Here is a 27,032-nt window from a genome sequence, read left to right as displayed (position 1 = left end):
CCTGGATGAGGATCAGGAGAGACTGAGAAGGATCTGTCCAGGAGGAGAGCAGAGGGAGGGAGAGACAGAGACAGACAGAGACACAGAGAGAGAGAGACAGAGACAGAAATACGGAGAAAAAACAGAGACAGAGACACATACAGAGAGAGAGAAACAGAGACACATAGGGAGAGTGAAACAGACACAGAGAGAGAGAGAGAAGAGAGAGAGAGAGAGAGAGAGAGAGAGAGAGAGAGAGAGAGACAGACAGACAGACAGACAGAGACAGAGACAGAGACACACAGAGAGAGTGTATCCAGGAGGAGAGGGTGATGGACAGTGTCAGAGGCTGCTGAGGATCAGCAAGGATGAGGATTGAGATGAGGCCATTGGATTTGGCAGCTAAGAGAGGACGGTGACTTTGGAGAGAACAGTTTGGGTGGAATGACGAGGCCAGAAGCCAGACTGTCGGACGAAGGGAAGGAGGCACCTGTTCTGCTGCCCTCCAGAGGAGGTTGGCCCCAGAAAGGAGGAGAGAGGTGAAGACCAGCTGTTGGGGATGGACTGTCAAGGGAGGGTTTCTTGAGGACGGGAGCCATAGGCTGTGTTTGTTGGCAGAAGGAAGGAGGCAGTAGACAGGGAGAGATTGAAGAGAATGGGGATGGTAGAGGGGGCAATCTGCTGGAGAAGGTGGGATGGAGCAGTGCTTGTGGAGGGCTCATCTTGGCCTGGAGAAGGGCTCCCTCAGTCTGTGAGACGGGTGAAGGTGGAGATTGGGGCAGGGGTATCTGGGAGATGTAAGTTGAGGAAGAGGGGAGAAGAGGGAGCTCTTATGAATTTTGTCAGTGAAATATGAGAAAAGGCTTTTGTCTGAGAGGGTACAGGGAAGGGGAGCCCTGGGAATTTTGAGGAGGAGCAAAAAGTTTTGAAAAAACCACTTTGGTGAGTGAGATGGGGAAGTGTGAAAGGACTGTCTTGCCATAGTGAGGGCCCAGTGGCGATGATGTCACATCAAGTTGGAGGGGACCCAGCCAGCACGATTTTGTGATTTTGTCCATTCTTGTGCAGCCTGAGAGTAGGAGGGTGAGAAAAAGCCTGCAGGTCAAGATTTTTGCTAGGTTAAGGGCGTGAGGGGACCGGCCCCTGCTGAGGGTTTTGGATTAGAGCCTTGTGTCAAACTCAAACAGAAAGGGAGGGGCACTAATCCATACATAAGCATCCCCGTAGGCTCCCATATTGATTTAGTTTTAAAGTGTGAGGTTATCTTTGTTTTATTGCATTTCTATTTATTTTGTTTAAATTTCCTGATTTCACTTTAATCTGGTTCAAGTGGCATCGGATGCTGTCCCCGTTTGAGGCTTCTGGACTAGAGGACCTTTGAGGTCCTGTCCCAGGCCCAAATCCAGAATCCTTGGGTCCCCCCTACAGAGTCAGACCCTCAGTATAATTCCTAATATGAGGATGAAGTGAGGTCATATGTAGCAATGTGTGTAAAGTGCTGGCAGATCTCAGTGCTTTCTAAGTGTCATTTAAAATTTTTTAAAATTAATTAATTTGCTTTTAGTTTTCAGCATTCACTTCCATAAGCTTTTCAGTTTGTATTTTTTCTCCCTCCTTCCCCAAGACAGCAGTGCAATCCGATATAGGCTCTACGTATACATTCCTGTTAAACAGATTTTCACATTAGTCATGTTGTAAAGAATTGGAACCCGTAGGAGGAACCACAAGAAAGAAGAAACACAAAACAAAACAGAAGAAAAAAACAGCAACTAATATGCTTCGATCTGCATTCAGACTCCACAATTCTTTCTCTGGATGTGGATTGCATTTTCCATCACGAGGCCTCTGGAGACGTCTTAGGTCCTTGCACTGCTGAGAAGCGCTCAGTCTGTCAAATACTGTTTGCTCTTTTTTGTCTGTTTTGTTTCTTCTTCCTCATGGTTCCTCCCATTGGTTCTAATTCTTCCTGACAACATGACTAATGTGAAAAGATGTTTAATAGGAATGTATATGTAGAGCCTGTATCAGATTGTGTGCTGTCTTGGAGAGGGAGGGAGGGGGAGAAAAATTTAAAACTCAAAAGCTTATGGGAAGTGATTGTTGCTAAATCAAAATAAATTAATAAAAAAAAATAAAATGAGCTGGAGAAAGAAATGGAAAAAAAATAATAGAAAGTTAGTCATTGCACAACGTGGCTATTTGTATACAAAGTTCTCCTGGTTCTGCTCACTTTACTCAGCATCAGTCCATACACGTCTTTCCAGGTTAAGTGCCAGTTTTTTTAATGGGGGCTGGAGAAAGAGATGATCTCTGTGATCCCTCCTAGTTCTGGATCTTGGATCTGGTCTACCTCTGTGGCCTGCTGGGACCACATGTTGCCCCTGGGCCTCTGCTGAAGAATGGGAAACTCCAGTGGCTTCCAGAAGTTGCCTTCCCTGTCTTTGGGGGCAGTCCCCTTGCCCAGGACTCCCTTTTTCCAGGGAGGGCCAGAGAGGGGAAGGAAGGGGAAGGGACAGACCTTCTAGCAGCAGTTTTAGGGATGCTAAGAAAGGTGGAAAAAGAGAGGCAGGTGGGGAAACAGAAGGTCCTTGGCCTAGTAGGTCGTTTGCTCTTAGTGGGGCAGGGCTGCTGGTCTGAAATTCCTCTCCCCACTCACCACAGTTAGGCCCTAGCAGCTGTGCCCACTCCCCCTCCTCCACCCTGAAGATTTCCAAAGCTCTTTCTTCACAACACTAAGGAAATCACTATGGTGCAGTAGGTGTGGTGGTCCCTATTTTATGGGTGGGGAAACTGAGGCCCAGAGGCAGACAGTGACTCTTTTGCACATGCCCAGGGAGTACATGCCAGGGCTCAAAGGGAAGAGCCCAGTCTTCTAATTCCAAGCTCCCGGCTCTCTCCCAGCCTGTCTTAGGCAGGTGCTGGTGGTTGGCTGGCCTCTCTATAAACCTGCCCCCAGATGGGTTGGCAGCTGCTTCTTACCAGGGGAAGGACTGGTTTTTCCACCAAGATCTGTTTACCTCGCGGGGCGGGGGGACACAATCACACACACAAAGCGTCTTAGTCTGATGAAGTTTGTTTGGCTTTTGGTGTGTTTACAAATGTCCAGTCCACCTTCCTTTTAGGCTGCGAGCAGGAGTCACAGTAGGAAGAGCGTGCTGTCCTCTGGGCCCTGGCCCCCTCCACCATGGCCCTTCCATAAGCCCCTCCCTCTCCAATGGAAGGCTTCCTACGGGCCCTTCCAGCTCTGACTTGTTGTGTTTCCAAGTAAGAGAGGAGGGAGGGAGAAGCCCAACAAACATCCCTGAAGCACCTACTGTGCGACAGGCCTTGCACAAGACTCTGGGGAGACGAAGACCAGAAGGCATTCATCCCTGCCCACAAGGAGCTTCCATTCTATTAGGCAGAGACAGAGAAATAGGTGAAGATACATAGGCAGTGAAATAAAGTGCCAAAAGTATAGGAGGGAGAGAACACTGACATGGGGGAGACCCGGAAAGGCTTCAAGGGGGAGGCAGCAGCTGAGCTTAGCCTTGAAGGAGGGCATCCCTGGCAGGGGCATAGCGGAGGAGTGGGAGATTGTGTCAAGTCCGAGGGATAGCCATGAGGAGCTCACAAAGGGGAATGATTTGAAATCAGACTGGAAAGGTGAGTTGGAGTCGGGTTAACTGTGAGACGTGGAGGTAACAGGGAATGTAAGGGACTGACTTGGTCAGACCTGCATGGAGCCAGGGGCCCAGTTCTGAGGCTCTTGCCTCTCTCCAGGGCCTGAACAGAGATGGGGGTTGTGTGAGAGTTGTTGGGGGGAGGTAGGGGTATAGAATGGGCACACTTAGGTCCTTACTGGTATTTGGGAGAAGCAGGAATGACCGTGCCTTGGACTAAAGAGGCGGGCCTCCTTGGGGGACCTCACTGGGAATCAAAGGGTCTGTGAAGGCTGCATGGTCTGGGTGTGATGCCCAGCTCTACCAGGCATAGCCTGTGTGACCTTCTGTTTCCTCATCATAAAATAAGGGGGTTGGGCCCTTGCGGCTCTGGGTCAGTGGTCCCAGAGGGAGAGAGGCCCATGGGCCATCCAGCCCCCTTCAGAGCAGAAAAGGGAATGACTGCTGCAGCACCCCTGCTGGGGGTCAAGACTGCTGGTGAGGAGGAGCCTGTTCCACACTGGGACAGCTGTCCTTGTTAGGAAGGAACTTTGTCTTGACACCCCACCTAAATTACCCTCTTTACAACTTCTGCTCATTAACTCCATTTTGAACACGTGGAGTTCAGTGTATTGATGGGGCTTTCAGGCATAGATGGGTGCTCAGGGAAGAGCCTATGCTGAATGGATAGACCTGGGAGCATTAAATCCATGGGAGCTGATGAGGTCACCTGGGGAAAAGGTGAGTGTCCCCCCACCCCTTGATTTAGATTAGGTACTTTTGAGGTTCCTCCCGACTGAGATTTTGTGAGTTTGATCAGGGGAGTGCAGGACAGAGCCTGGGGAACAGCACTGACTGTTTGGGGGCCTGATGAGGATGAGGAGCCCACAGAGGGGACAGAGAGTGGGCAGAAAAAAAGATGAGGACACTGGGAGAGAGAGAGACAGAGAGAGACAGAGAGAGAGAGAGAGAGAGAGACAGACAGACAGACAGACAGACAGAGGGAGGGAAGGAGGAAGAAAGACAGAGAGAGACAGAGACAGAAAGGGCGGGGAGAGAGAGATGGCCCCAAGCGGACTGTTGGGCAGATAATGGCCTGAACACTGTTCTCTTCCTCACCCTGGGTCTCCTGAGGTGGGTTGGAAAGGACCTTTCTCTCACTAAGCTCTGTTCCCAGGGCCCTGCATTTATGGAGCCCTTTAAGGTTGGCAGAAGGCTTTGCAAATAAGATCTCATTTGATCCTACAATGGCCCTGGGAGGGAGGTACTGTTATTCTCCTCATTTTACAGATGAGGAAATTGAGGCTAAGACAAGGTAAAATGACTTGCCTGGGGCCATACTTGCTGCCAAGAAGTGTCTGAGGCAGGATTGTTCCTGACTCCAACTCCATTGCTTCGCCAAGGGTTAATGAGAGGAGTTGTCTGACTGAGGGGCAGAGAGCCCGGGGTGGGTATCCCAGGTCAGGAAGACCTTGCTGAGGCTTATCAGGTTGTTCCCAGAGGCTCTAGCCTGTCTGTGCCTGGGGTCCTTGCAGGGGACCACTTCTGAGAGTCCTCTGGGTCCCTGGGCTGGGTCCTAGGGCAGTCTGGCCAGGGGGGTGGGGCCCCTCAGGATAAGGAGGGTGAGGCTCCGGGGCTGGAGCTAAACAAACTAGCTTCTGTTTGCTCGGTACACACTGGGCAGGCAGAGCCTTAGGGATGGGGCAGGTCTGCCAGGGAGTGCTGCCTCCCCACCGCCTCCCCACCCCCTCCCAAACCTTCACTGAGTACAAGGAAGCAGTGGGGGAGGTGGGAAGGGCCCCAGCCTGGCAGCCAGGAGAGCCCTCTGGCTCTGTGTGTGACCATGGACAAGTTACTTCCCCTCTTCCTCCAGGAAGCCTGCCCGCAGGGCTCAGTCCTGGTGGGGTTTGGGAACATGAGATCTGTACCCAAGCCCTGGCTCTGCCACTGAGATACAAAGTCAGAGCTTTAAGAGGGTCACAGGGACCTAAGTGCTAGAGCTGGGCAGGCTCTAGCATTTGACCGAGAAGGAGGCTCAGGAAGGTCACATAAATGTGGTTGGACTTGAACCCAGGTCCCTGGGCTCCCAAACTAGGTCCCTCTTCACTAGAACATGCTGCTTGTGTGACCCTGAGCTAGTCACTCTTGTTACTGCCTGGCACATAGTAAGCACTTAATACATACTCATTCATTTGGTCATTCACTCTCCATAGTGGTGGTTCCAAATAGTCTTCTCTGTCTTCACATCTCCTGCCCCTACCCTCTCAGCTAAAGACCTTCTCTAAGATGTGTGTGTGTGTGGTGGGGTTTCGGGGGAGGGAGGCGCCTGGAGCCTCAGATACTTCATAGTTATGTAATACTGGGCAAATCACTCACCTCTGTTTGCCTCAGTTTCCTCATCTGTAAAATGAGGATTCTAACAGCGCCTGCCTTGCAGATTGTGGTGAGGCCCAAATGAGATATTTGTAAAGCGCTTAGCCCAGAGCCTGGCATACAGTAAGCATTATATAAATGTTAGCTGTTATTATTATTATTATTATTATTGTTGTTGTTGTTGTTATTGTTATATGCATCTGAGAAAACAGAGGCTATTGGTGAAGACCCAACCCCTTGACCTTCTCCCCCATCATTTTCTCTCTTCCTCTTATCCCTTCCTGGTCTCCCAGGCTACTAGGTCCTGTCTCCTTTGTCCTGGAAGATTGCATCTTCCATTCGTGCCCCTCTTTTCAAACCCTCTCTATCTGTGAGTCCCTTCCCTATTGCCTTCAAACCTGCCCAGATCTCCCCCAACCATAGGCCCCACCACCCTCTCAGTCTGTTGTCCTTCTCGTGACTCCCCTCAGCCAGAGTCCTAGAATAGCCATGTCCACTGCCTCGGCAGCCCTGCACTAATTCTGGCTGTCTCTCACACTCCTGCCCCAGACTTTTGCCCAGGCTGTCCCTCTTCACCTCCACCTCTTAGAATTCCTAGTTTCCTTCAAAGCTCAGCTCTGACATGAAGCCACCCCGATTCCTTGAGCTGCCAGAGCCTGTCCCCATCCCCAGCCAATTGTCATTTCTTTCATATGGACTTGGCACATACTTACTCGTGTGGGTTTGGGAGGCCAGACTCTAGGCCCAGTCCTTATTTCTGTGATAATTTTGGCTACAGGCAGAACCTTTCAGAGGGAGCAGGTTTTCCCGGGCTGTGGAAGGCCCCCTGATGCTGCTTTTCTGTGGATGTAGCCTCCACCCCGCCCCGTTTGGTGTATCGGCCCCCCCGGGTTCACCTACCGTTTGTCTGGCTCCTAAGGCCCTGCCTGAAGATTGTCTCCAGGGCAGCCAGGACTGCTCTGGAGGGACTGGGAGATGAGAGGGAGAGCCCCCACCGGTGGAGTCACAGGCCCCGGACACCCGGGAGCAAGTGGCGGCGTTCCTGACGCTTCATTAGCCACTTTGCGACTCAGAATGCCAGGCCGTCCTTGGTCTGGAGGCCTGGGTCTGAGCAGTCCTGCTGTGCTCCAGCTGCTGAGTGTTATTAGGTACCTCCTGTGCCAAGAACAAGCCTTCGTAGGCGTCTGTTAGACTCCTTGTATCCCTGGTGCTCACCTAGTACCTGGCATGTAGTAGGCACTTCATAAATGCCCCGCTGTGGGTTGATTACGTACCAGATGCCGTAGTGGGTGCTGAGGATGCAAAGACAGGAGCCAGCCCCTGGCTTCAAGGAGCTTATGTTCTGCCGCCTGAATGCCTTGTTGATGGCCAGCGATAGCAAATACTTGTGTGTGCAGAGGACTCCAAGCTCAGCTTGGGGCCAGGCAGACCTGGGTTCAGATCTTACCTCAGACCCTGGCCTCTCTGAGCCTCAGTTTTTTCATCTGCAAAATGGGGATAACCACGACACACTTGAGGATACAGCAAGATGATGTATGCGAAGCACTTTACAAGCCTTACAAGGCTTTGTCGATGAGAACTCTTCTTGTCAGATGTGGGGTCCTGAGCTTACCCCCATTTGGTGCTTACTCTGTCTAGCTGTCCATGAAGCCCTAGGTCAGAGCCAGGCCCTCCAGGGCCCAGCCGATGTTGGCCATGTGGCGTATCTCTTCTCACAGTTTCCACCTTCTTTCTTTCCCCGCAGAACCAAGGACAGCATGTACCACTCCCTGACCTATGCCACCATCTTAGAAATGCAGGCCATGATGACCTTTGACCCCCAGGACATCCTGAACGCCTGCAACATGATGAAGGAGGCTCAGACCCTGTGCCAGAAGTAAGGAGTGGGGAGCACGGGGGCGTCAGTAGGTGGGGCTTGGTGCCGGAGGAGGGATTGCTTGTTGCAGGATAGTGTAAGGGGTCATGGCAGGCATCCCCTCCCGCTGTGACATTCCATGCTTCCCATGAGACTGACCCTGTACAGAAACAAATTAGACGACTGCCCAGTGGGACGTGATTTCAGAGTAAGTAAAAACCCACCTGATCGAAACTCTCTTTATTCTCACCCTGACAGTCACCACGCTGAGATCCCACCGTTAATAACTCAAGACACCTAGTCCCCCAGAAACTCAGCCCCCTGCTTTGTTCCCCTGCCTTGTCCTTACTGTTTGAGGCCCTAGAACCTACTCTCTAAGAGGTCCAGAATCGCTGCCTCCCATGGCTGTCACCATGACAGACCGATGGCTAGAGCTGTAACTAGCGATGTTGGCACCTGACACAGACAGCGTGAAATATACCAGCAAATTAGCTTTTTAAGACAAACTCAGGTGGAATGTGCAACCTGGGGTCCTGGCCCTTCATGATGAGGTAGCTAGGGAGGCCTCAGGACTGTAGGCACGGCACGGGGGGAGGAAGCCTTCCATCTCCCAACATCCAGCTAATTAGAATTAGTTGTTTTAATAAGTAACCATTACGCTCAGCTGCGCCCCAGAACAAGCGTAAATGTTATTTGCGCCCTAGGGCAAATCTCTGATTGCCCTGCCCTAGTTCTGGCTCTGCCCAGTACTCCTCGTGTTCCACCTTGCTCTCCTGATGTCCGAGCCTGATGTTCTTGAGGGGCCGCTAGGTGGCGCAGTAGGTAGAGCTCCTGCCTTGAAGTCAGGAGGACCTAGGTTCAAATATGAACTCAGGCCCTTGAAACTTACTAGCTGTGTGACCCTGGGCAAGTCACTTAACCCCAAGTGCCTCACAAAAAAAAAAAAAAAAGAATAGCTCCTTGCGAGGGAAAAATGCATGTGGAAGACCCTCTCCAGGCTACAGAGGTGTCTTTGGGTTCAAGGCAGCTTGACTCAATTCAGCCAACATTTATTGAATGCCTGCTGTGTGCAGGGCCCTGTACTCAGTACTGGGGAAACAAAGGTGGTGAATAGTACAGGCCCTGCCTTCAAGGAGCTTACAGTCTCCTGGGGAGAGATAGACAAAGCTTATGGACATGATACAAGGTCGAGAGTGCTCTGAGAAAATTTGGAGAGGAAGGGATACCATTCAGTTGGATCAGAGTGGATCAGGGAAGGCTTCTTAGAGGAGGCAGGGCCTGAGCTGAGGCTTGAAGGAAGAGGAGGATTTGCACAGAGATAAGGAAGAGGGGCATTCTAGGCAGGGAGTATGGCCTGTGCAAAGGCACAGAGTCTTTGGCAAAGAGCCAGACAGAGATTGGGGAATAGCTTAGTGATCAGGGTTTCTGGAATACTGAATACAGTGAGAGTAGGAGGATGAAATAAGTCTTAGATGAAGGGGAATATGGCCTAGGCTAGATTTGGATGCAGTATGCAGAGTTACCATCATCATCTACCCTCTCATAAGGGAGAAAACCAAGGCCCAGAATGGGAAAAGATCTGCCCAAGGTCACTAATGCAGCGATTCCAACCCGGGAGCGCTCTTCCCACTGGACTGCAGTAGACTTATGAAATTGGCACATGGTGAAAACCTGGAAGGGGTACTTACCACACTGGATGACAGATTCAGGCTCTAAAAAGATGTAGGCAGGCTACAATGTTGGGACAGGTCTACGGAAATAAATGGAAAGTCTTTCACTTCAGTTCAAAGAGTCAGTTTTGCAAATGCAGTGATGGGAGACGTGGCTGGCAGCTGTTCCTTTGGAAAAGGTCTGAGGCTTGCAGGGGTTGCAAGCATGGGTTGGCAGCTAAAAAAGCTGGTCTTGGGCTGCATGAAGAGGCAAAGTATACAGAAGGAAGGGCTGGTGACTCTGCTGTACTCTACCTCACCCAGTCCGTAGAGAATATCGTGTTCAGTTCTGAGACCAGTTTAGGAAGGGCACTAGTAAACTGGATCATAACTCTGGAGCCAGAGGAGACCTTAGAGCTAATCTCGTCCAGTCCCCTTATTTTACAGAAGAGGAAACTGAGGTCTGAAGGGTGGAGAGGGAAGTGACTTGGGGAAGGTAGCACAGCCCTGCCTTTTTGGACAGCTGGCCCCAGCTCCTGGGCAGGGTCAGTGGTTGCCTGGAAAGCTGGGCACCAGCTGCCTCCCTTCCCCGACACTAGGGCAGAGCTGTTTGCTGATGAAACTCGTTAAAGGCTTCCTGATCACCAGGAAAACTGGTCCTCGAGTCAGTCATGTCATGGGTTACCTCCTTTAGTCAGATGGGAGTGGCCTGCACCAGGGAGGGCACTGGACGTTCCAGGAAGGAAGAGCCAGTGGTCTGGTCAGATGACTTATATAGCAGCTCTCTCCCCAGGGCTGCGAGTTCCTTCCTTATAATGACCCTGTGAAGGAGGCAATTTATAGATAGGGGGTGTGCTGGTAAATGTTTAACAACCAGCTGTCCAAAAAGGCAGGGCATACTTTAAAGTTTAACCTGCATGGTTAACATTTTCTCAAGTCTAGAAGATCGATGAAACAACCGGTCAAACCCCGACTTGAGGCACTTGTGGATTTCGGAGGTGTAAAAGCTCGCACCAAACATTCACAAGCAATCAGCTGTCCAGGCTGTGGGGTCCCAGCACGCCCCTGCGATAGCCCGAGAAACTGAGGTGTAGAGAATAATCATCATAGTGAGTGAGAGGCGTGTATCGCTTTAAGGTTTGCAGAAAGACAGCATGGAGCAATAATAATAACTAGCGTTTATAGAGCACCTACTGTGTGCCAGGCTGTGCTAAGCGCTTTATAAATATTATCTCATCTGACGCTCACAACAAACCTGGGAGATAGGTGCTGCTATCTCCATTTTACAGATGAGGAAACTGAGGCAAATTGAGTGACTTGCCCTAGGTCCCAGAGCTAGTGTATGTCTGAGGTGGGATTTGAACCCAGGTCTTCCTGACTGCAGGCCCATTGTTCTGTCCACTGTGCTATCTAGCTAATACTGGATAAAGAACTGGCTTCAGAACTAAGATGTGCCTGACCTGGCACCCAGGTGGGGCATATTATGTGTGTGACCCTGGGCATGTCACTGAACATCCAGGTGCTTTGAGCAGCTCTGAGACTCCAAATTGCAAAGAGGGAGCTCATGATCATGAAATCCCGGGCCTAGCCTTTAGCCCTCGAAGGTTTGCAAAGCTTTTTTTTTTTTTTACCATCCTTTGAGCCTGCTCACAACCCTGGGAAGCTGCCCATTTGATAGATGAGGAGACTAAGGCTCAGAAAGGTTGGGACTACCCAGGGTCATGCGGCCAGGAGGCAAGACTTGAACCTGGGGCTTCTGGCTGCAGGCCCACCTTTCTGGCCTCCTGGTCTCCTCACACATCACTCTCCTCACTTACTCCACGAACCAGCCCTGTGGCCTCCTCGCTGATCCTCCAGCATCACAGTCCCTCTCTCACCTCCAGGCCTTTGTCCTGGCTCTTCCCCATACCTAGAACTCACGTCTGCCTCCTGGCTCACTTTGAGGCTCAGTTCAGAGGTTGCTTCCATAAGGCCAACTAGGACCCTTCTCTACAGCTGGGGGTGGGGCCCGGTGGAGAGAGAGCGCTAGACTTGGAGCTGGGAAGACCCCAGATCAAACGCTGCCTCTGACACCTAGCAGCTGTGTGACCCTAGGCAAGTCACTGTCTGCCTCAGTTTACATAATAGCACCTCCTCAGGATTGTTGTGAGGATCAAATGAGGTGATAAAACTCTTTGCAAACTTTAAAGTCTATATAAATTCTAGCTGTCATTGTTACGCGATGGCACGGACTCAGGACCCTTCCCCATCTTGGTGGCCCTCCTCTGGACACTCGAGGACTTATCAGTGTCGCTCCTGGCCTGTGGGCAGAGGAGCCAGCTCCTCCCTAGTACCAGACGCCGTCTTTCTCTTAGTGCATCATCACCCTCCTGACTCATGTTGAGCTTGAGGGCCACTAAACCCCTCTGATCATCTTCAGACAAGTTGTTGTCCGACCATCCCAGATGCAGCCATTGACTTTTGGACTCTATGTGTAAGACTTAGCATTTATACGATGAATTTCATCTTATTAGATTTGGCCCCAAGTTCTAGATGTGGGGTGTCCTAGACCCCTCGGAAGCCCTGGGACGCAGCCTCACAATGATGGTCTGTAATGCATGAAATAAAACACAAAAGCTGACCAAAGAATCCCATTACATGGAAATGCAGTGATCCAAAGGTCAGGACGAGCAAGGTCACGGGCCCAGGTAAAGAGCCCCTCTGCTCTGGCCTGTCCTTGTTCCCAAGCCTTCCACCTGGAAGACTCATCTCTCCCTGCTGTGAGGGGCACTTTGTCCCTCGCTGGGGCCCTGATGGTTCACACAGCCTTGTTCTGTAGTTGTCTGTGGTCTTCTCTGACCTCCTCCTCCCCCACTGGACTGTGAGCTCTCTGAGGGGACTGCTTGGCTTGCTAGGAAGTTTCTCCTGACATGAGGCCTAAATTACCAATCCCCCCACCTCTTGGGGCCTGAATGCGGGGGTCTGAGATGTGTCAGAGGCCAGTGTGGGACCACGACCCCATGTATTCCCAGGAACTCTGCATGAAGCCATTTCCTGAAAGGGAACCAGAAGTGGGCCAACCGCCTCCTTTTACAGATGGAGAAACCGAGGCCCAGAGGGCAGGAGGGACTTGCTACAGCCCCTGATGAATCTGTGTCAGAGCTGACTAAAACAGAAGCCATTAGTCATGGAGGGTTTGTGGGAAAAAGAAAGCAGAGAATGTCAGGGCTGGGAGGGGCCTCAGAGCAGAGGTGCCCTCTCTCACAGCCCTGGGACCCCTCTTCTCTTCCCACAGACACCGAAAGAAAATATCTGTAGCGGGCTCCTTCAGCAACCTCATGCACCGTCCTACCCTGGACCAGTTCACCGAAGGTGAGGCGGTCCCCACTAGGGCCCTCCCGCCCTTCCCGAGGCAGGGGCTGAGCTGACTGCCCGTTTCTGAAGGGAAGGGCCTAACAGGTGGCACCCAGGCCCGTGTGCATTCAGCAGCCAGAGTCCCTGCCACCTTAGCCCTCCACAGTGAGGCTGAGGAGCTGAAGTGAGCTGTCATGAAGCCCATGCATGTTCCTCCTTCAGCGTGGCAGTGCCCCCTGCAGTCCAGAGCAGGGTTACAGTTGGGCCTGCACAGCAGCCAGGTAGCTGAAGAGCTTGGCCAGCTCTCAGGTGCCCTGTGGATGATTGTTGACCCCTGTTAGGAGGAGTTGTCGGGGGGGGGAGGAGCAAGAAACAGGTTTCTAGAAGCCCACCCTGAGAAGCATCAGTCAGCGGCCAGGGAGGAGACATAAGGGGGACCAGATTCACTCAATATAAAGAGTAGTATGGGACCAGAGCATGTAGAGGCAAACAGCCCCCCAGCCCTCAGCACACTGCTGTGAGCCTCTCAGTGGACCCTAAAACCCTAGGACCTTGCAGCTGAAGGGATCTCAGAGATCATTCAGTCTAGTTTTCCAGTTGAGGAAGCCAAGGCCCAGGGAGGGGAAGGGGCTCAGCCAATGGAAGAGGCAGAGGTAGATCTGGAACCTGGGTCCCCTAGTGCCTAGTCCCTGTACCTAAGGATGACCCCAGGCCATTGAGAAGGGGCTCGGTGGTGATGCGCAGGGATCTGTCATTTCCTCCCTGGAGACCCTGGCTGGCAGCCCCAGTGTGTCTGTGGATTGTCTCAAAGAGGTGTGGAGGCCAGAAATCTTACAGAGAGTCTTAGAGCCAGAAGGGACCTCAGGGAGGTTCTAGTCCAGCCCATATCTGAATGAGCAGCATTTCTTAGTGGGGGTTGTCCAGGCTCTGCTGGGAGACCTCCAGGGCGTGGGAGCTCTCCTTGAAAGGCAGCGTCTACCACCAGAACGGCTTGGCTCGCTAGGAAGTTTCTCGTGACATGAGGCCTAAATTACCAACGTGGTGAAAGGCCTCCAGTTTTGAGGCTTGGGAGGGAAGGATGAAAGGAGCTGATAGCCTGGAGACAGAAGGCCCAGGGGCAGGCCCTGGAGTTGTGGGCTTAGGAGAGGATGGTCAGGACAGACTTCCAGCGATGAGAGGGAGGGCCTGGAGACCACTTGGCAGGCCACAGCGAGGATGCCTTCCTCTGAGGTCACCTCCAACCCTCCAATTCTGTGATTGTGTTGTGGTGGTGGTTTGTTGTTATTGTTAAGAGAAAACTAATGGTCCAGTTTCTGATGCTGGCTGTGTGGCCGCAAGCCAGCCCATTACCTTCCTTGGGCCTCAGTTTCCTCTTCTGTAAGATGGGGGCCCGAGTTGGATGTGCTCCAGTCCTGGAAAAGAGCTCTGGTTCAGAAACAGCCGCATCTTCAAAGATAACAGAGAGGGGCGAGAGGAGACAGTGAAATGAGACTGGCCCCGTGTCCGTCCTGAAGTATTGTCTGTGCCCAGGGAGGAGGAGCAGGGACTGGCAGAGTCAGAGGCCTGGGCTGGAGTCCTGGTTCTGCTGCCTCTTCTCTGGGTGTGTTTCCTCATCCTTAAGGTGGTGGGTCAGACTAAACCCTGACCAGCTCTGAGTTCTGTGATCCCGTGACCAGTTATCAGTAACTGCCTGGTGCCTCACTTTCCTCCTCTGTAAAATGGGGATCAGGATCCTTTTGCTGTGCCTTTATTTGCTAGGGGGTTCAAATGAGCTAATATTTGCAAACTTTTTTTACACTTATAATGTGCTACATAAATATTATTATTGTCATTATTAATTACTTGTTACTCTTATTTGGGGAAGTGGCTGACTTCCCTGTTGGAGGTTGGGCCCCCAAGGTCCCCAGTGCTCAGGACCTCAATCCATGTGATGTGGACATCAGAGAGCCCCACAGCTTCTTCCATGAAGGGTCCCCAGGCCTTGGCAGAGCCAGGAACAGGGGGCAGCCCTGCTCAGGGGCTAGGGTGGTGGTACAAGGTCTGGCTTGGTGATGTAGGGCTCCCCTGGCACTATCCTATAGGCAGGGGCAGCTGGGGTGGGTAGGGGGCAGGCAGCCTGGCTGGGATGCACAGACCCATCCCCCACCCCGGCCTGTGGGTTTTTCTCTCCCTCAGAAGAAATTCACGCTGAAGTATGCTATGCTGAGTGCCTCCTGCAGAGAGCTGCTCTGACCTTCCTGCAGGTAGGCCGGGGGCCCTCCGACCTTTCCACCCACACTCATGTACACGACAGCCCCCACGCCACAAGTAATGCTGGGAACTCCTGTGGCCACACCTCATCTCCAGTGCCAGGCTCGGGGTGGGGGAGGGATGGTGATGGGCCCCAGCATCATTTGTAATGGATGGCATTATTGCCCGGAATCAGAGGTCTCAGGTTCAAATCTCAGCCCTGCCAGTGACTACCTGTGTGACCCTGGGCAAGTTCCATGACCTCTCGGGGCCTCGAAGTCCCGTCCCTTCTAGGGTGTTGCTCCTCTGTTCCCAAGACGTAGCAGCCGGGCTCAGCATTTCGGTGGTGGGAGGAATTCCTTCTCTGTGGTCAGCCTGGGGACGTGGCCCTTTGGATGAGCCTGGCAGTCCCAGGGCCTGTACCATCCTGGGTGATGCCATGACTGCCTTTGGCCTCTGGGCTACTGACCGCAACCTGTCTCAGCCCCCTCCCTGAATCCTCCCTCGCTGGTCATGTATCCCCACACAAACCCGTGGCCCCTCCTCCAGAGCTCCTGACCCATGCTGATGCTTCTGCCCCACAGGATGAGAACATGGTGAGCTTCATCAAAGGAGGCATCAGGGTGCGGAACAGTTACCAGACGTACAAGTGAGTGCGCCAGCAGCCAGGCGGTCACCTCCCCCCACGCTCTCAGCCTGTCTGCTACTCTCTGCTCCTCCTCTCTCAGGATGTCCTCAAGGCCTCTGATCGCCTCATTTTGGGTGCCTGCTCTGGGCCGGCCCCTGTGGCGGTCCTGCTGGGGGATGGAGGGAAGGGTCCCAACTGCCCTCATCGCACTTATCCGGGACACTCAGTCACACACCCAGAGGCCCGAATTGCTGTAATCCAGCCTGAGCAGGAATCCTCTCTGTAACGTCCCTGACAAATGACCAGCCAGCCTCTGCTCATAGATGTCTCGGGACGGGGAGCTCACCATTTCCCAAGGCAGCCCCTTGTTTTAAGCAGAGCAAGGCTCCCCCCGCTCCCCCAAGCAGCCCCCCAGACACTGGAAGGCAGTTGTTCAATGTCCTTCCTATACTGTGGTGCCCCCCCCTCCCAATACTTCATATATTCATGTGCTACCATGCATCAGAGAGGTGCAGACAGTGCTGGGGTGGGTGGAGATTGGCTGTTCCCTGGGCAGCTCATGCCCTCATGGAACTTAACTGAGCCCTGGGGAACTAACTGGCTTCTTTGTTGTTTGGGCTAGAGGTCAAGGCCTGGAAGCCTTGTTCAGAAAGGCAAGGGTGGCGTGGCCTGGGCCTCTGGGGCCTCTTGGGCTCATCCTGCTCCCCACATGAGGGCTGGTACCATGGGGGCTCATCTTGGCCTGGCACCCAGCTGCCCATCACAGGACTCTGCACGTAAAGCCACCAAGCCAGTGTTTGCCAAATGCATGATTCTGATGTGCACCTCCTCATCTCCTCTCTTGCTGCTGTTTTTCTCTTTTCGTTTTTACACTCCCTTCGTTTCCAGCGCATCTCTCCTTCCTCTCCTAGTCAGTGAGCCCTCCCCTCTGGTTAGCATCGAAGAGACAGAAACATTGCTGCTGGGGTATTTCAGTGTCTCAGGGACCCATCTTTGACCTTCCAATATCCAGTCAGTATCCTGGCTGTTCTCAGACTGGCCAAGACCTTCACCAGGGCCTGTGGAGGCCAGGAGAGGGCAGCGCCTGCTGGTCAGCCGGGGGGTTCAGATGAGGCTTCTGTGTTAAGTTGGAGCGGCCCTTACTCCGGCTCACCAGCAGACTGCCCGTGAACAGTGGCATGGAGGCCGAGAGCCCACTGTGGGGGAGATCTGGTGCCGCTCACCAGTTCTGTAATCCGGGGCTACGCCTTTTCCCCTTTCTGTACCTCAGTTTCCCTCTCTGCAGAATGGGAGAAAGGGGACCTCGACAAGCCTGAAGGCACCTCGGTCTGATAGTCTGTGTTCTGAGGTCTGCCCCACCCCCAATGTTATGCATTCTGTGTTCTGCACCTGCTCTTAGCTGTGCCATTCTATGCTTTATGTTCCAAGCCCCCTCCCAGCTCTGACATTCTAAGGATAATTTAATATTCTGTATTCTAAGATTCCATCTAGGTGGAGCGGGCATGAAAGCAGGAAGACCGGAGTTCAGATCTGGCCTCAGACTTTTACTAGCAGTGTGACCTTGCTCAAGTCACTTCACCTCTGCATGCTGCAGTTTCCTCAGCTGTTTTCAAAGCACTTAGCCCGGCGCTCAGTGCGAAGCAGGCACTGCTATGCAAATGCCTGCTATTTCTTAGCATTATTGTCTGTTGTATGTTACCTGTTGGGAGGTCTCTTAGGCATGCTCTTTCTAAGGGTCTCATGCTGGGGCGAGGGGTGGGTTGGGGTGGTGCAGCCCCAACTGAACCCCCCCCCCCATAACCTATAACCGAATGGAGGCTTTGTGTGGCTAGGGAGCTGGACAGCCTGGTACAGTCCTCCAGTTACCCGAAGGGGGAAAACCACAGCCATTTTGAAGGAGGGGTGAAGCTTGGTGTGGGCGCCTTCAACTTGGTAAGTACCAGCCCCCACCCCCAAGCCTGTCCGCCTGTCCGCCTCTCCCTCTTCCTCGCCCCCTCCCCTTCCACACTCACACATTCAGGGCTGGGTTGGGCTTCTCTCAGGTGACTCAAGGTGACTGTCCTTTTTTCACTCTCACCAAGGTTCACACAGTCCCCCTTATGTGCCCAGGCCTGTGCCCTCAGAACCTAGCATTTCCTTTAGTTGGGGTGGCAAGCCTCACAGACAGGAGGCATTTTGGAAGGTCCCACGCGGGCCCAGCCCCATGGGTGCTCTTTGGGGGAGATCAGGGATGCCGAGGGCAGCGCGGTCTGCAGGAGAGGTGAGCCTAATGGGCCGCCTCCCACCAGTAACTAGAGTGGTGCAGACGAGGCTCTGTCTGGTGCCACCGGGAGAAGCTGCTGCCTTCCCTCCAGCTCAGAGGGTGAGGAGAGCCGCTTGGCCTTCGGTAGGGGAGACAGAAGCAATAAAACAGCCCCTGCAAATGGGAACAATCAGGTCAAGATCTAGTGACCAAGTGGCTTGTTTCCTCTTTGGTCTCTGCCACTTGTCGGAGGAGGGGCTGGTTATGGAGGATAAGATCCCACACTGAAAGCTGGGAGGGACCTCCAAGGGCATCTAGGCCAAACCCTTCATTTTATAGACGAGAAAACTAAGGCCCAGGGAGGTGACTTCCCCAAGGTCACACAGCCAGTAGGTGGCTGGGGTGGGTTCTGACCCTCGCCCTTTCCTCAGGCCTACCTGGGAGGCAGTGGGAGAGTGGGAAGAACCCCGGGAAGCCCTGGGTTCAGATCTCAGCCTGTCACTTACTTGTCAATCTTGCATGGCCTCCCTCGCAGGAGCCTGGTATAAATCTGTAAGTTCTTCTTTTTAGAGGACCAACCGCCAGGAGAGGGCAATGGAAACTCCAGGAGATTAAATCCAGTGCTTAGCACAATGCCTGACACATAGTAGGCACTTAACAAATACTTGATTGATTGATAAAAATACTTAATAGTAAATTTCTAGACTTGAGGGTGATGGGAGGAGTGAAGGGGTAGAAAGGGAGGGGGCTTCTCAGGGCATTCCTGGAACCCCTCACAGCAAACCGCCTGGTGTGGGCAGCATGCTGGCCTGGGCCTCAGGAATCCTCAGAAGGCCTGGCTTCTCCTCTAGAGGTCTGTGCTGCTAATTCCCGGTGTGACACGGGGGAGAGTGGTCACCGCCTGTCTCTGGGCTTCAGTCTCCTCGGCAGCATCAGGAAGCTGACCATCTGTGCCCTGCCTGTTCCCAGGGCTATTGGGAGGATCAGCTGAGTGTGAAATAGCTTTGAAAACCCCCAGTAAAGTAGAGGGCACATGGACACAGGGAACGACTTCTCTTTGGATGATCACTGACATCAGCTGCCCCCTCTGGCCCAGTCTCTCGTGCCCCCTTAGCCCCCTCCTTCCTCTGGCCCTCAGCTCTGCTCTTCCCTCCCTGCCCTCCCTCACACCTGTCCTGGCTTCACGTCTCTGAGGTGAGCCCTCCTCACTCACTGGATGGATGAAATGGGCTCCTGGGCTAATGAAGGGGCTTCCTTCCACTCCCAGGTAGCACTGGTGGGGTACATTCATTCCTATAGGGACCTGTCTCCTATAGGGAGACAGAGTCCTAGATTTTCTGGCCAACAGCTTAGATGGTCCCCTCCCTAACACACACTATGGTGTGGGTTTCAGTCTGGGGGAAGAGGGTAATGTCTGCAGGTGGGTGGGGGAGAGTTTACTGCAGGAGGATGGAGAAGCACAGAGGGCCCTGGAATCAGGTTGAGACCTTTCCCTTCCACCTCTGCTTACCTGTGTTCCCACCCCTCAGACACTGTCCATGCTTCCTGCCAGGATCTTGCGGCTGCTGGAATTTGTGGGCTTCTCTGGAAACAAGGTAAAGAATCTGCTACAAGTGCCTTAAAGTCTCTCTGACACCCTGGCTGCCTGTAGGGCCCCCCCCCCATTCCTGCCCAGCCCCAGCGGGACCCTTCTGAGGCCAGCCCCGCTAGAATAGCCATCCATGGAGCAAATGTTGCATTCATCGTCCGTGAAAATTAAATCAGGCAAAACCCTGCTTGGGGTCTTGGGGTCTCCTGTCTAGGGCTCCCTGAAGGTAGAGGCTTGGAGATGACCTAGCCCTCAGGCTAGGCAGGGCAGGGCCTTGGGGATGAGACAACCTCCGAGTCTTTCCCAATTCTTGTTTTTGGGGATTTTCCAAGAGGGGATGGCCTCATTTCCTGTGTTCTGACATGGTCTTCATCCCTGCCCTCCTTCCTTCCCAGCTAGGACACCAAGAGCTTGGAGGGTCTCAGAACTAGAAGGGGAATCATTCGATATCATTGCGTCTCAGGGATCCCTTCTGTGGCAGCCCTGATGATGTGGTCATCTAGCCTTGGCTTGAATACTTCCAGTGACAGGAAACTACCTTGTGAGGCAGCTTGTTCTGTTGTTGGACAGCTGTCAGGAAATTCTCCATTGTAATTGTGCCGGGGGGCAGAGAACAGTCAGTGGCAGCCGTATCAGGCACTCGAAGACAGCTCTCGTGTCCCCCCAAGTCTTCCCCCACTTCCTACAACTACTCTGCCTATGGCGTGGTCACAGGGCCCCTGTCTGAACTGTCCTCCTCCTCTCCATCTGACCAATGGCCCCCCCCAAACTGTGGTGGCTAGAACTAAGCCCACTGCTCTAGAGGCAGAGGACAGTGGGACCCTCACTGACCTCCACGCCCCGCCCCCACGTGCTGTGTGGAACTGTGGAAAAGCTGGTTAAATTTGGAGTCGGACCTGGGTTCAAATCCCAGCTCTCCACACGTCCTGAATTAGCCTCTCTGCCCTTGGTTTCCTAGTCTGCAGAATGAGGGGATTGGACCAGAGGGTGAATGAAGTTCCTTCTGGCTCTCGAGCTCAGACCCCAGGAGGGCCTCTCCCCTCCTTCCCCCTCTCTCTGGTGGTGCTTTCTTCTCTTCCTGCTTCTTTACTTTCCCTCCTAGTCTCTCAGCTCCCTCCCTTTGCTCTTGCCTGTTTCCTCTTGTTTCTGAATGTTTTCTCTCTTCCTCTTCCTCTTCCTTTCCTTTTCCTTTCCCTCTTCCCTCTCCCTCTGCCTTCTTCTCTCTCCCTGGTTCTCCAACTCTCCTCTCTCTCCTGCTCAGGACTACGGGCTGCTGCAGCTGGAGGAGGGAGCCTCTGTGCACAGCTTCCGGGCTGTGCTGTGTACCATGTTGCTGCTTTGTTATCACACCTTCCTCAGCTTCGTGCTTGGTAAGAAGATGTACCCTCTGCATCCTCATCTTTCCCCCATCCCCCTATTCCTCAGTTCCCCATCCTAATTCCTGGGCCTAAGGTTAGGGGGAGGAGTAGGCAAACTTTTATAAAGAATTCTTTTATAAAGAGACTTTGGGGGAGAGGGTTTTGTACCCTCACTATACCACTTCAGTAAATACCTCCATCTAAAAGCCAACTGAGTCTGGTTGACTATGATTCTCACCTGATAATCATGGTGGGAAGCACGCCAGTGGGGGCTCATGAGCTATGTAGCATTTGAAACACAGCCTTATTCCCTGAGGGATAATTGTGACTTCCCTGCCTGGGCTCACCAGCCACTGCGGGGTAGGGAGGGTGGTGCAGAATAGTGCCCTGACCTCTGTCCTTGAACTTTTCTCTCTCCTTGCGACCACGACAGGCACTGGGAACGTCAACATCGAAGAGGCCGAGAAGCTCCTCCAGCCTTACCTGAAACGTTACCCCAAAGTAAGTGCTTTCTCCTGTCCCTTGTGTCCCTCCCCCAGACCAGGAACTGTGGGCCCAGCAGCTTCCCTGAGCACCCATAGAATCCCGAGTTAGAAGGGACTAGAGGCCTTGGCCCACTTCCCACTCAGTGCAAGAGGAGAGATCACGCAGGCTCTGTTTGAACACCTCTAGTGGTGGGGAGCTCACTACCCAAAGTGAAATGGCTTTCTCATATTCCTCTGGGATATTTGAACTCCACTAGTCCTGAGTCTGGTGTCAGGCAAAATGGGTCTGTCTCTTATTCCTTGTGATGGCCTTCAGATAACCCAAGACAGCATCAGGGTTTTCTGTGGGATCCTTCCCCCAGTCAAGGTGCTCTGTGGGCGCTCCTGTTTTGCAGGGAGCCATCTTCCTCTTCTTTGCCGGCCGGATCGAAGCCATCAAGGGCCACATTGACACAGTGAGTAGCCGAAGCCTCTGGGGGGTCGTCCAGGACCATAGATTTAGATCCAGAAGGGAACATCGAGGTGGCTGTGGGGCACAGCGGACAGAGCTCTAAATTTGGAGTCAGAAGACCTGTCTCGGGCACTTATTAGATGAGTGAACCCAGGCAAGTCACTTAGCCACTATGTGCCTTGGTTTCCCCATCTGTAAAATGGGGATAACAGCAGGATGTGAGGATCCAATGGGATAAAAAATGTAAAGCGCTTTACCAGTCTTAAAGTGCTATGGAAATGGCAGTTGTTATTTTACAGATTAGGAAACTGAGGCCGAGAGGTTAGAGATTTGCCCAGGATCACCTAGTTATTATGTGTCTGAGGTGGTAGCTGACTCCAAGGCCAGTGCCTTGACCACTACACCGCACTGCCTCTCCTGGGTCAGAATGGGCAGTGGTGAGTCCCCAGAGGCCCGGGATGGGGAGGCCAGACAAACATTGGCCTTGCACCAGACCAAAGGTAGGTCTTCCTAGAGGACAGACCAAAGGAGAGAGAACGGCCAGGCTCTGCCCTCAGGGAAGTTCCCAGTCTCAGTGAGACTGGTCAGCACATAGCAGTTTGGGAGGGGGTGAGATGAGGGCCAGCTGTGTGGAGGAAGTGGACCTTGAAGGCCATGGAGAGGAGAGGGGGACCCTTTCAGTGGCTGCTCCAAAATCCCCAGCACTGAGCAAGCAATAATGAACTGACAATAATAATTAATAGAAATGATCATGATAATTAACAAATACCTAGGCCTTCATACCTGTAGTGCTTTAAAGTTGCATAAATCACTTTCTTCCTGACTGGCTGGGAAGTAGAGAGCATGAATGTTATCCTCAGTTTGCAGTTGGGGAGACTGAGGCATGGAAAGGTGAAGTAATTTACTTGAGGTCACTCTGTGAGAGAGAGTCAGAGCTGGGACTCAAAGCCAAGCCAGCCTGAGGTGCTGTCCACTGTGCCCCGTCTCATCTGTGAGTCCTGACCATGGCCTGAGGTCCCCGACCTGTCCTCCCATCATCATGGCATCATTGTTTGGGCACTTACATAATATTAGTACATCAAAGCTCTAAAGTCTTAGAACCACGGTGTCTCAGAACAAGAAGGGGCCAGTGACGTCAGCAGCATATGGACCAGCCCAAACCTGAAGGGAAATCCTCACTGCCCCTTGCTGACAAGCAGTGGTCTGGCCTCTGTGATTTCTATTAGCAATTACTCCCAGCTTTGTCTCACCTGCAAGTGTGATGAGTAGACTATGGGGTCTTTGTTGAAGTTGCTGGTAACCATTTTCATACAACAGATCCTTGAGGCCCTCCACTAGAGACCTCTTTCCAAGCCAAGTGGGTCTTACTGATGACTGCTTTTGGCATCTAACCACTCAACCAATTCTAAATCATAGGATTGTAGGTTTAGAACTAGAGGAAACTTCAGTGTGGAGGGATTTCATCGAGTCCATCTCCTCCCCTTCATTTTATAGGTGAGAATACCGAGGACAGAGAAATGAATTCACTTGCCCAAGGTCATACAGGTAGTAAAGTAGCAGAGCCAGGATTTGAACCCAGATTCTCTGACTCCAAATCCAGGATTGTTCCCACTATCCTGCCTCACTTCCCTTGTTGTACTGTCCTCTTGCCCACATATCTCCATCTCGTCCACCAGAGGGACAGCAAGAGAAATGTCATCAAATGCCTCTCTATAATCAAAGGATACTGAGGCACAGCCTTCTGATCTACCAGTTGCTCTGTTACACAAGAATGAAGCAAGACCGACCTGACCTGGTCTTGCTGACGCCATCCTGGCTTTTTGTGATGGCTGCTTCCCTTCAGAATGCTCAGACCCTGCCTTTCCTATTGCAGCCTGGAACTTTGCCAGGAGCTGGAAGCAAACTCCATGACGATGGACTCCATCCTCTTTCCTTTCTGAAAACTGGGACATTGTCCCGTGTCCATGACGATGGCGTCTTTCCTCTCTTGCTGGTCTTTCAGAGATCATTGAGAGTGGATCAGGATTCACATCTCCCAAGTCTTTCAGCACCTTGGGACGGGTTTGTGCCAGGTGATTTCTTATGATCAGATCCTTACCCATCTTGGGTTTCAGCTCTCTGTGAATCCTTTCGGTCTGTCTTTTCCAGTCCAAAGACCATTCTCCTTGGAGAGGAAACACATGATGTAAGAATTGAGTCAGTCTACCTTCTCTGCCTTGAATACTCTCATCATCGCACTTGCCTCCAGCACTGGTCCCATCCCTTCTTTGACCCTCCTCTTTTCCCCAGTGTAACTCACAAAGCCCCCTTTGGTAGTCCTTGGCTCCCCCATAACCCTTAGCACATTTTGGGGTTTACTCTGGACCCCACTGATACAGGATTTCTGGGCTCTCACATTCATCCTGTCACCAGCCCTTACTTCTGTCTTCTGGACTTGTCTTTTAAAAATCTAAACTCTGTAGATTGAGTTCCTGGGACATCCACTTTGGTCTCTTTGGAGGACTTGGCCTTTCCTTCCTCATTGGAATCCTCTCCCATTGTGTCTTCAGAATGTTTCTTGAACACCTCCCACCACCTGCCCCTTGTGGTCTGACTACCCCTGTAGAATTCTGGTTCTCCATGGGGTCTACCTGGCCTCTCTCTGACTCCCTGAAATCTGCTCTCCCCAAGTCCCTGCCTCACACACATGGCTGCATATACCTGGTTTTCTCTTTCATCTCTGTCAGGAATCCTGAAATGGACTGGGCCACTTCTCCAAAGATTCTCCCCTCCCCCATTTAGAGTCTTGGAATCAGAAGTTTAGGACGTTGAATGTGTCTTTAGAGCTCATCCTCCAAACCAGGGCTTCTTAATCTGGAATAGGTAAACTTGTTTTTAAAAAAAATATTTTTATATTTATATCTTATATTTATTTATTATAATATAAAATGTATATTATAAAGAACCACAGCTAGGGGGCCCAGTGGATGGAGCACTGGTCCTGAAGAAGAGGGCCTAGTTCACGTTTGGCTTCTGACACTCACTAGCTGTGTGACCCTGGGCAAATCCTAGGCCCAGAGGAGGAAGTGATTATCAGTTTGGTGGCAGAACCAGGACCAGTCCCAGTTTCCTTACCCCTCAAGCTGTGTTTTTTTCCCTGATACCTCATAGTACAGCAGAACATGAGGCCTGGGTAGGCAAAGGCCCCAGAAAGACAGGTGGGAGAGAGGGGGGCTAAGCAGGCAGCTGAGGGCCCCCCATCTGTCCCTCTCAGGCCAAGGCCCAGGGAGGATTGGGGAGATGAGGGCAGCAGGCAGTGGCTGAAGGCCTGAGCCCCCACCCATATCCGTCTGTTCCTCACAGGCCAAGGCCTGGGGAGGAGCAGGGAGGAGAGGGCAGCAGGCAGTGGCTGAAGGCCTGGGCCCCCACCCGTGTGCGTCTGTCCCTCACAGGCCGTCCAGCGCTTTGAGGAGTGCTGTGAGGCCCAGCAGCACTGGAAGCAGTTCCACCATATGTGTTACTGGGAGCTCATGTGGTGTTTCACCTACAAATGCCAGTGGAAGATGGCCTACTTCTATGCCGACCTGCTCAGCAAAGAGAACTCCTGGTCCAAGGTATGGGAGGGGGGAAGATGGCGGGTAGGCTATTGAGAAGCCCCCTCACTCACCTGTGGTGGGAACATAGTTCATATGAGGAAGACCTGGGGGTTTCAGTAGACCACCAGGTCAACAACCTACAGTTGTTTTTTGTTTTTGTTTTTTTTTTCAAACTAAACAACCACCTTTAGAATCTGAGACTGAGAGGGTTTTAGAGTCTTCAAACCTTAGACTCTTACAAGCCTGGAAAGCTTAGAATTCTAGAGCAGAGCCTTGGGATCAGAAACTCAGAATTCTAGAGCTTCAGCAGTCCAGAGCTCTAGAATCTTCAAAGCTGGGGATCCAGGAACTTGGAACTTCCAAGAGCAGGAAGGGACTTCTGAGGCAGGTCTCCCCCTGAGGTGGGGTCCCCCAGGACAGGGGTTCTCCCAACAGCCCCACCCAGTGCTCCCCTTTGCCATCCTCATGCTAGGATGGAGGAATGGTCACGTTATGGATGGGGTCAGGTGCCTCTGCTTGGGGTTCCCTGAGTCTCCTGGAACCATCCGTCATACGGCCCAGGGGCAGCGTATCTGTAGCAGGCTCCTCCGTCTCCCGGCACCTTGCTTTCTCTCGTCGCTTTTGAGATGGCAAAGAGCAAACTTTGTTATGCCCAATTTGCAGTGAAAGAGATTGCGGCACAGAAAAGGAATGTTATGTAGGCTTAGAACCAGTGTATTCCTCCCAAGTGCATTTAGCCCAGGACTGAGACTAGAGAAAGAGGCCTTTGGCCCTTCTCAGCCCCCTGGGGGATTCTGGGAGAACCACAGAGGCCTCACCTTCCTTGCCCCAGTCAGAGATATGGTGAGAAAAGTGCTGGAGTCTGGACACTGGGGTCTGTAGCCCTGCGTGCCTCACCACAGGGTGAGATCAGACAGACTTCCTGTCCATTGTCACCAGGGGTCACTGCTCAGAGCCAGGCCCTGGGATTCAGTGGACACACAGGCTGATGCCAGGAGGCCAGGCCAAGGCCCCAGACCCTGGAATCTGCTCCCTCTAACCCAGGGCCCGAGAACCAGATTCCCTCCCCCCTTCCCTGGGGCTTAAGCCTGGCTTGGTCAGGTCTCCCACTGGAGGCTCCTGCCAGGACACAGTGGGCTTTGGGGTGGTTTTTTAGGGGCTATTTCTGGGTGTCCCCTCGGCCACAGCCTACTTTACCATTTTCAACAAGGAAGAAACCCCCTAGGCTGGGCTTGTTGGCGTAAAAATCCCAGAAAGTCAGAGCTAGAAGGGGCCTAGAGGTCATCCAGGCCACGCACTCCCTTTAGAGAAGAAATGGTACGGCTGGCCCAGAGTCACACGGTAGGCTTGGGGGAGAACAGATGTCCTGCCCAGGGTCAAGCCCTGTTCATTGTCCTGTGCCTGCCTCTTGGTGCTGGTAGCTCTCTGGAGCACCCCTCCCCCTGCCACACCCCTGCCACCATCCCAGGGTCCTGGCCGCCTCCTCTGGGGAGTCTCGTACAGCCCTGCCACCCTGTGATTATAGATTGGGGGCAGGGCTGCCAGCTGGCCAGTCCTGACCCTAGAACCATGCAGCATAGAAACATGCAGTAGGTACAAACACCCTGTATTAAGCGCCTGCTGTGTGCAGAGCTGAGAGAGAAGAG

General features: G+C 52.7%; 1 protein-coding gene across 3 annotated transcripts in view; it reads left to right on the top strand.

Moving 5' to 3' along the window:
* TTC39A (tetratricopeptide repeat domain 39A) overlaps window positions 1-27,032 on the top strand; it is an 82,388-nt gene that overhangs the window by 43,291 nt on the left and 12,065 nt on the right. For all 3 annotated transcript variants that reach the window (XM_020987739.2, XM_020987738.2, XM_020987737.2), the window contains exons 3-12: window positions 7,738-7,869; window positions 12,772-12,848; window positions 15,006-15,073; window positions 15,644-15,708; window positions 17,520-17,619; window positions 19,459-19,524; window positions 20,779-20,887; window positions 21,309-21,376; window positions 21,756-21,815; window positions 25,243-25,404. In XM_020987739.2, coding sequence (XP_020843398.1) covers window positions 7,738-7,869; window positions 12,772-12,848; window positions 15,006-15,073; window positions 15,644-15,708; window positions 17,520-17,619; window positions 19,459-19,524; window positions 20,779-20,887; window positions 21,309-21,376; window positions 21,756-21,815; window positions 25,243-25,404 — 907 coding nt within the window. The remainder of the gene's footprint in view (window positions 1-7,737; window positions 7,870-12,771; window positions 12,849-15,005; window positions 15,074-15,643; window positions 15,709-17,519; window positions 17,620-19,458; window positions 19,525-20,778; window positions 20,888-21,308; window positions 21,377-21,755; window positions 21,816-25,242; window positions 25,405-27,032) is intronic.

Source organism: Phascolarctos cinereus, unplaced genomic scaffold (assembly GCF_003287225.1).
Source record: "Phascolarctos cinereus isolate Bilbo 61053 unplaced genomic scaffold, phaCin_HiC Scaffold_5;HRSCAF=322, whole genome shotgun sequence".
Taxonomy (NCBI): domain Eukaryota; kingdom Metazoa; phylum Chordata; class Mammalia; order Diprotodontia; family Phascolarctidae; genus Phascolarctos; species Phascolarctos cinereus.
Note: the sequence above shows the minus strand (reverse complement) of the source record. Positions and strands in the feature narration are given on the sequence as shown.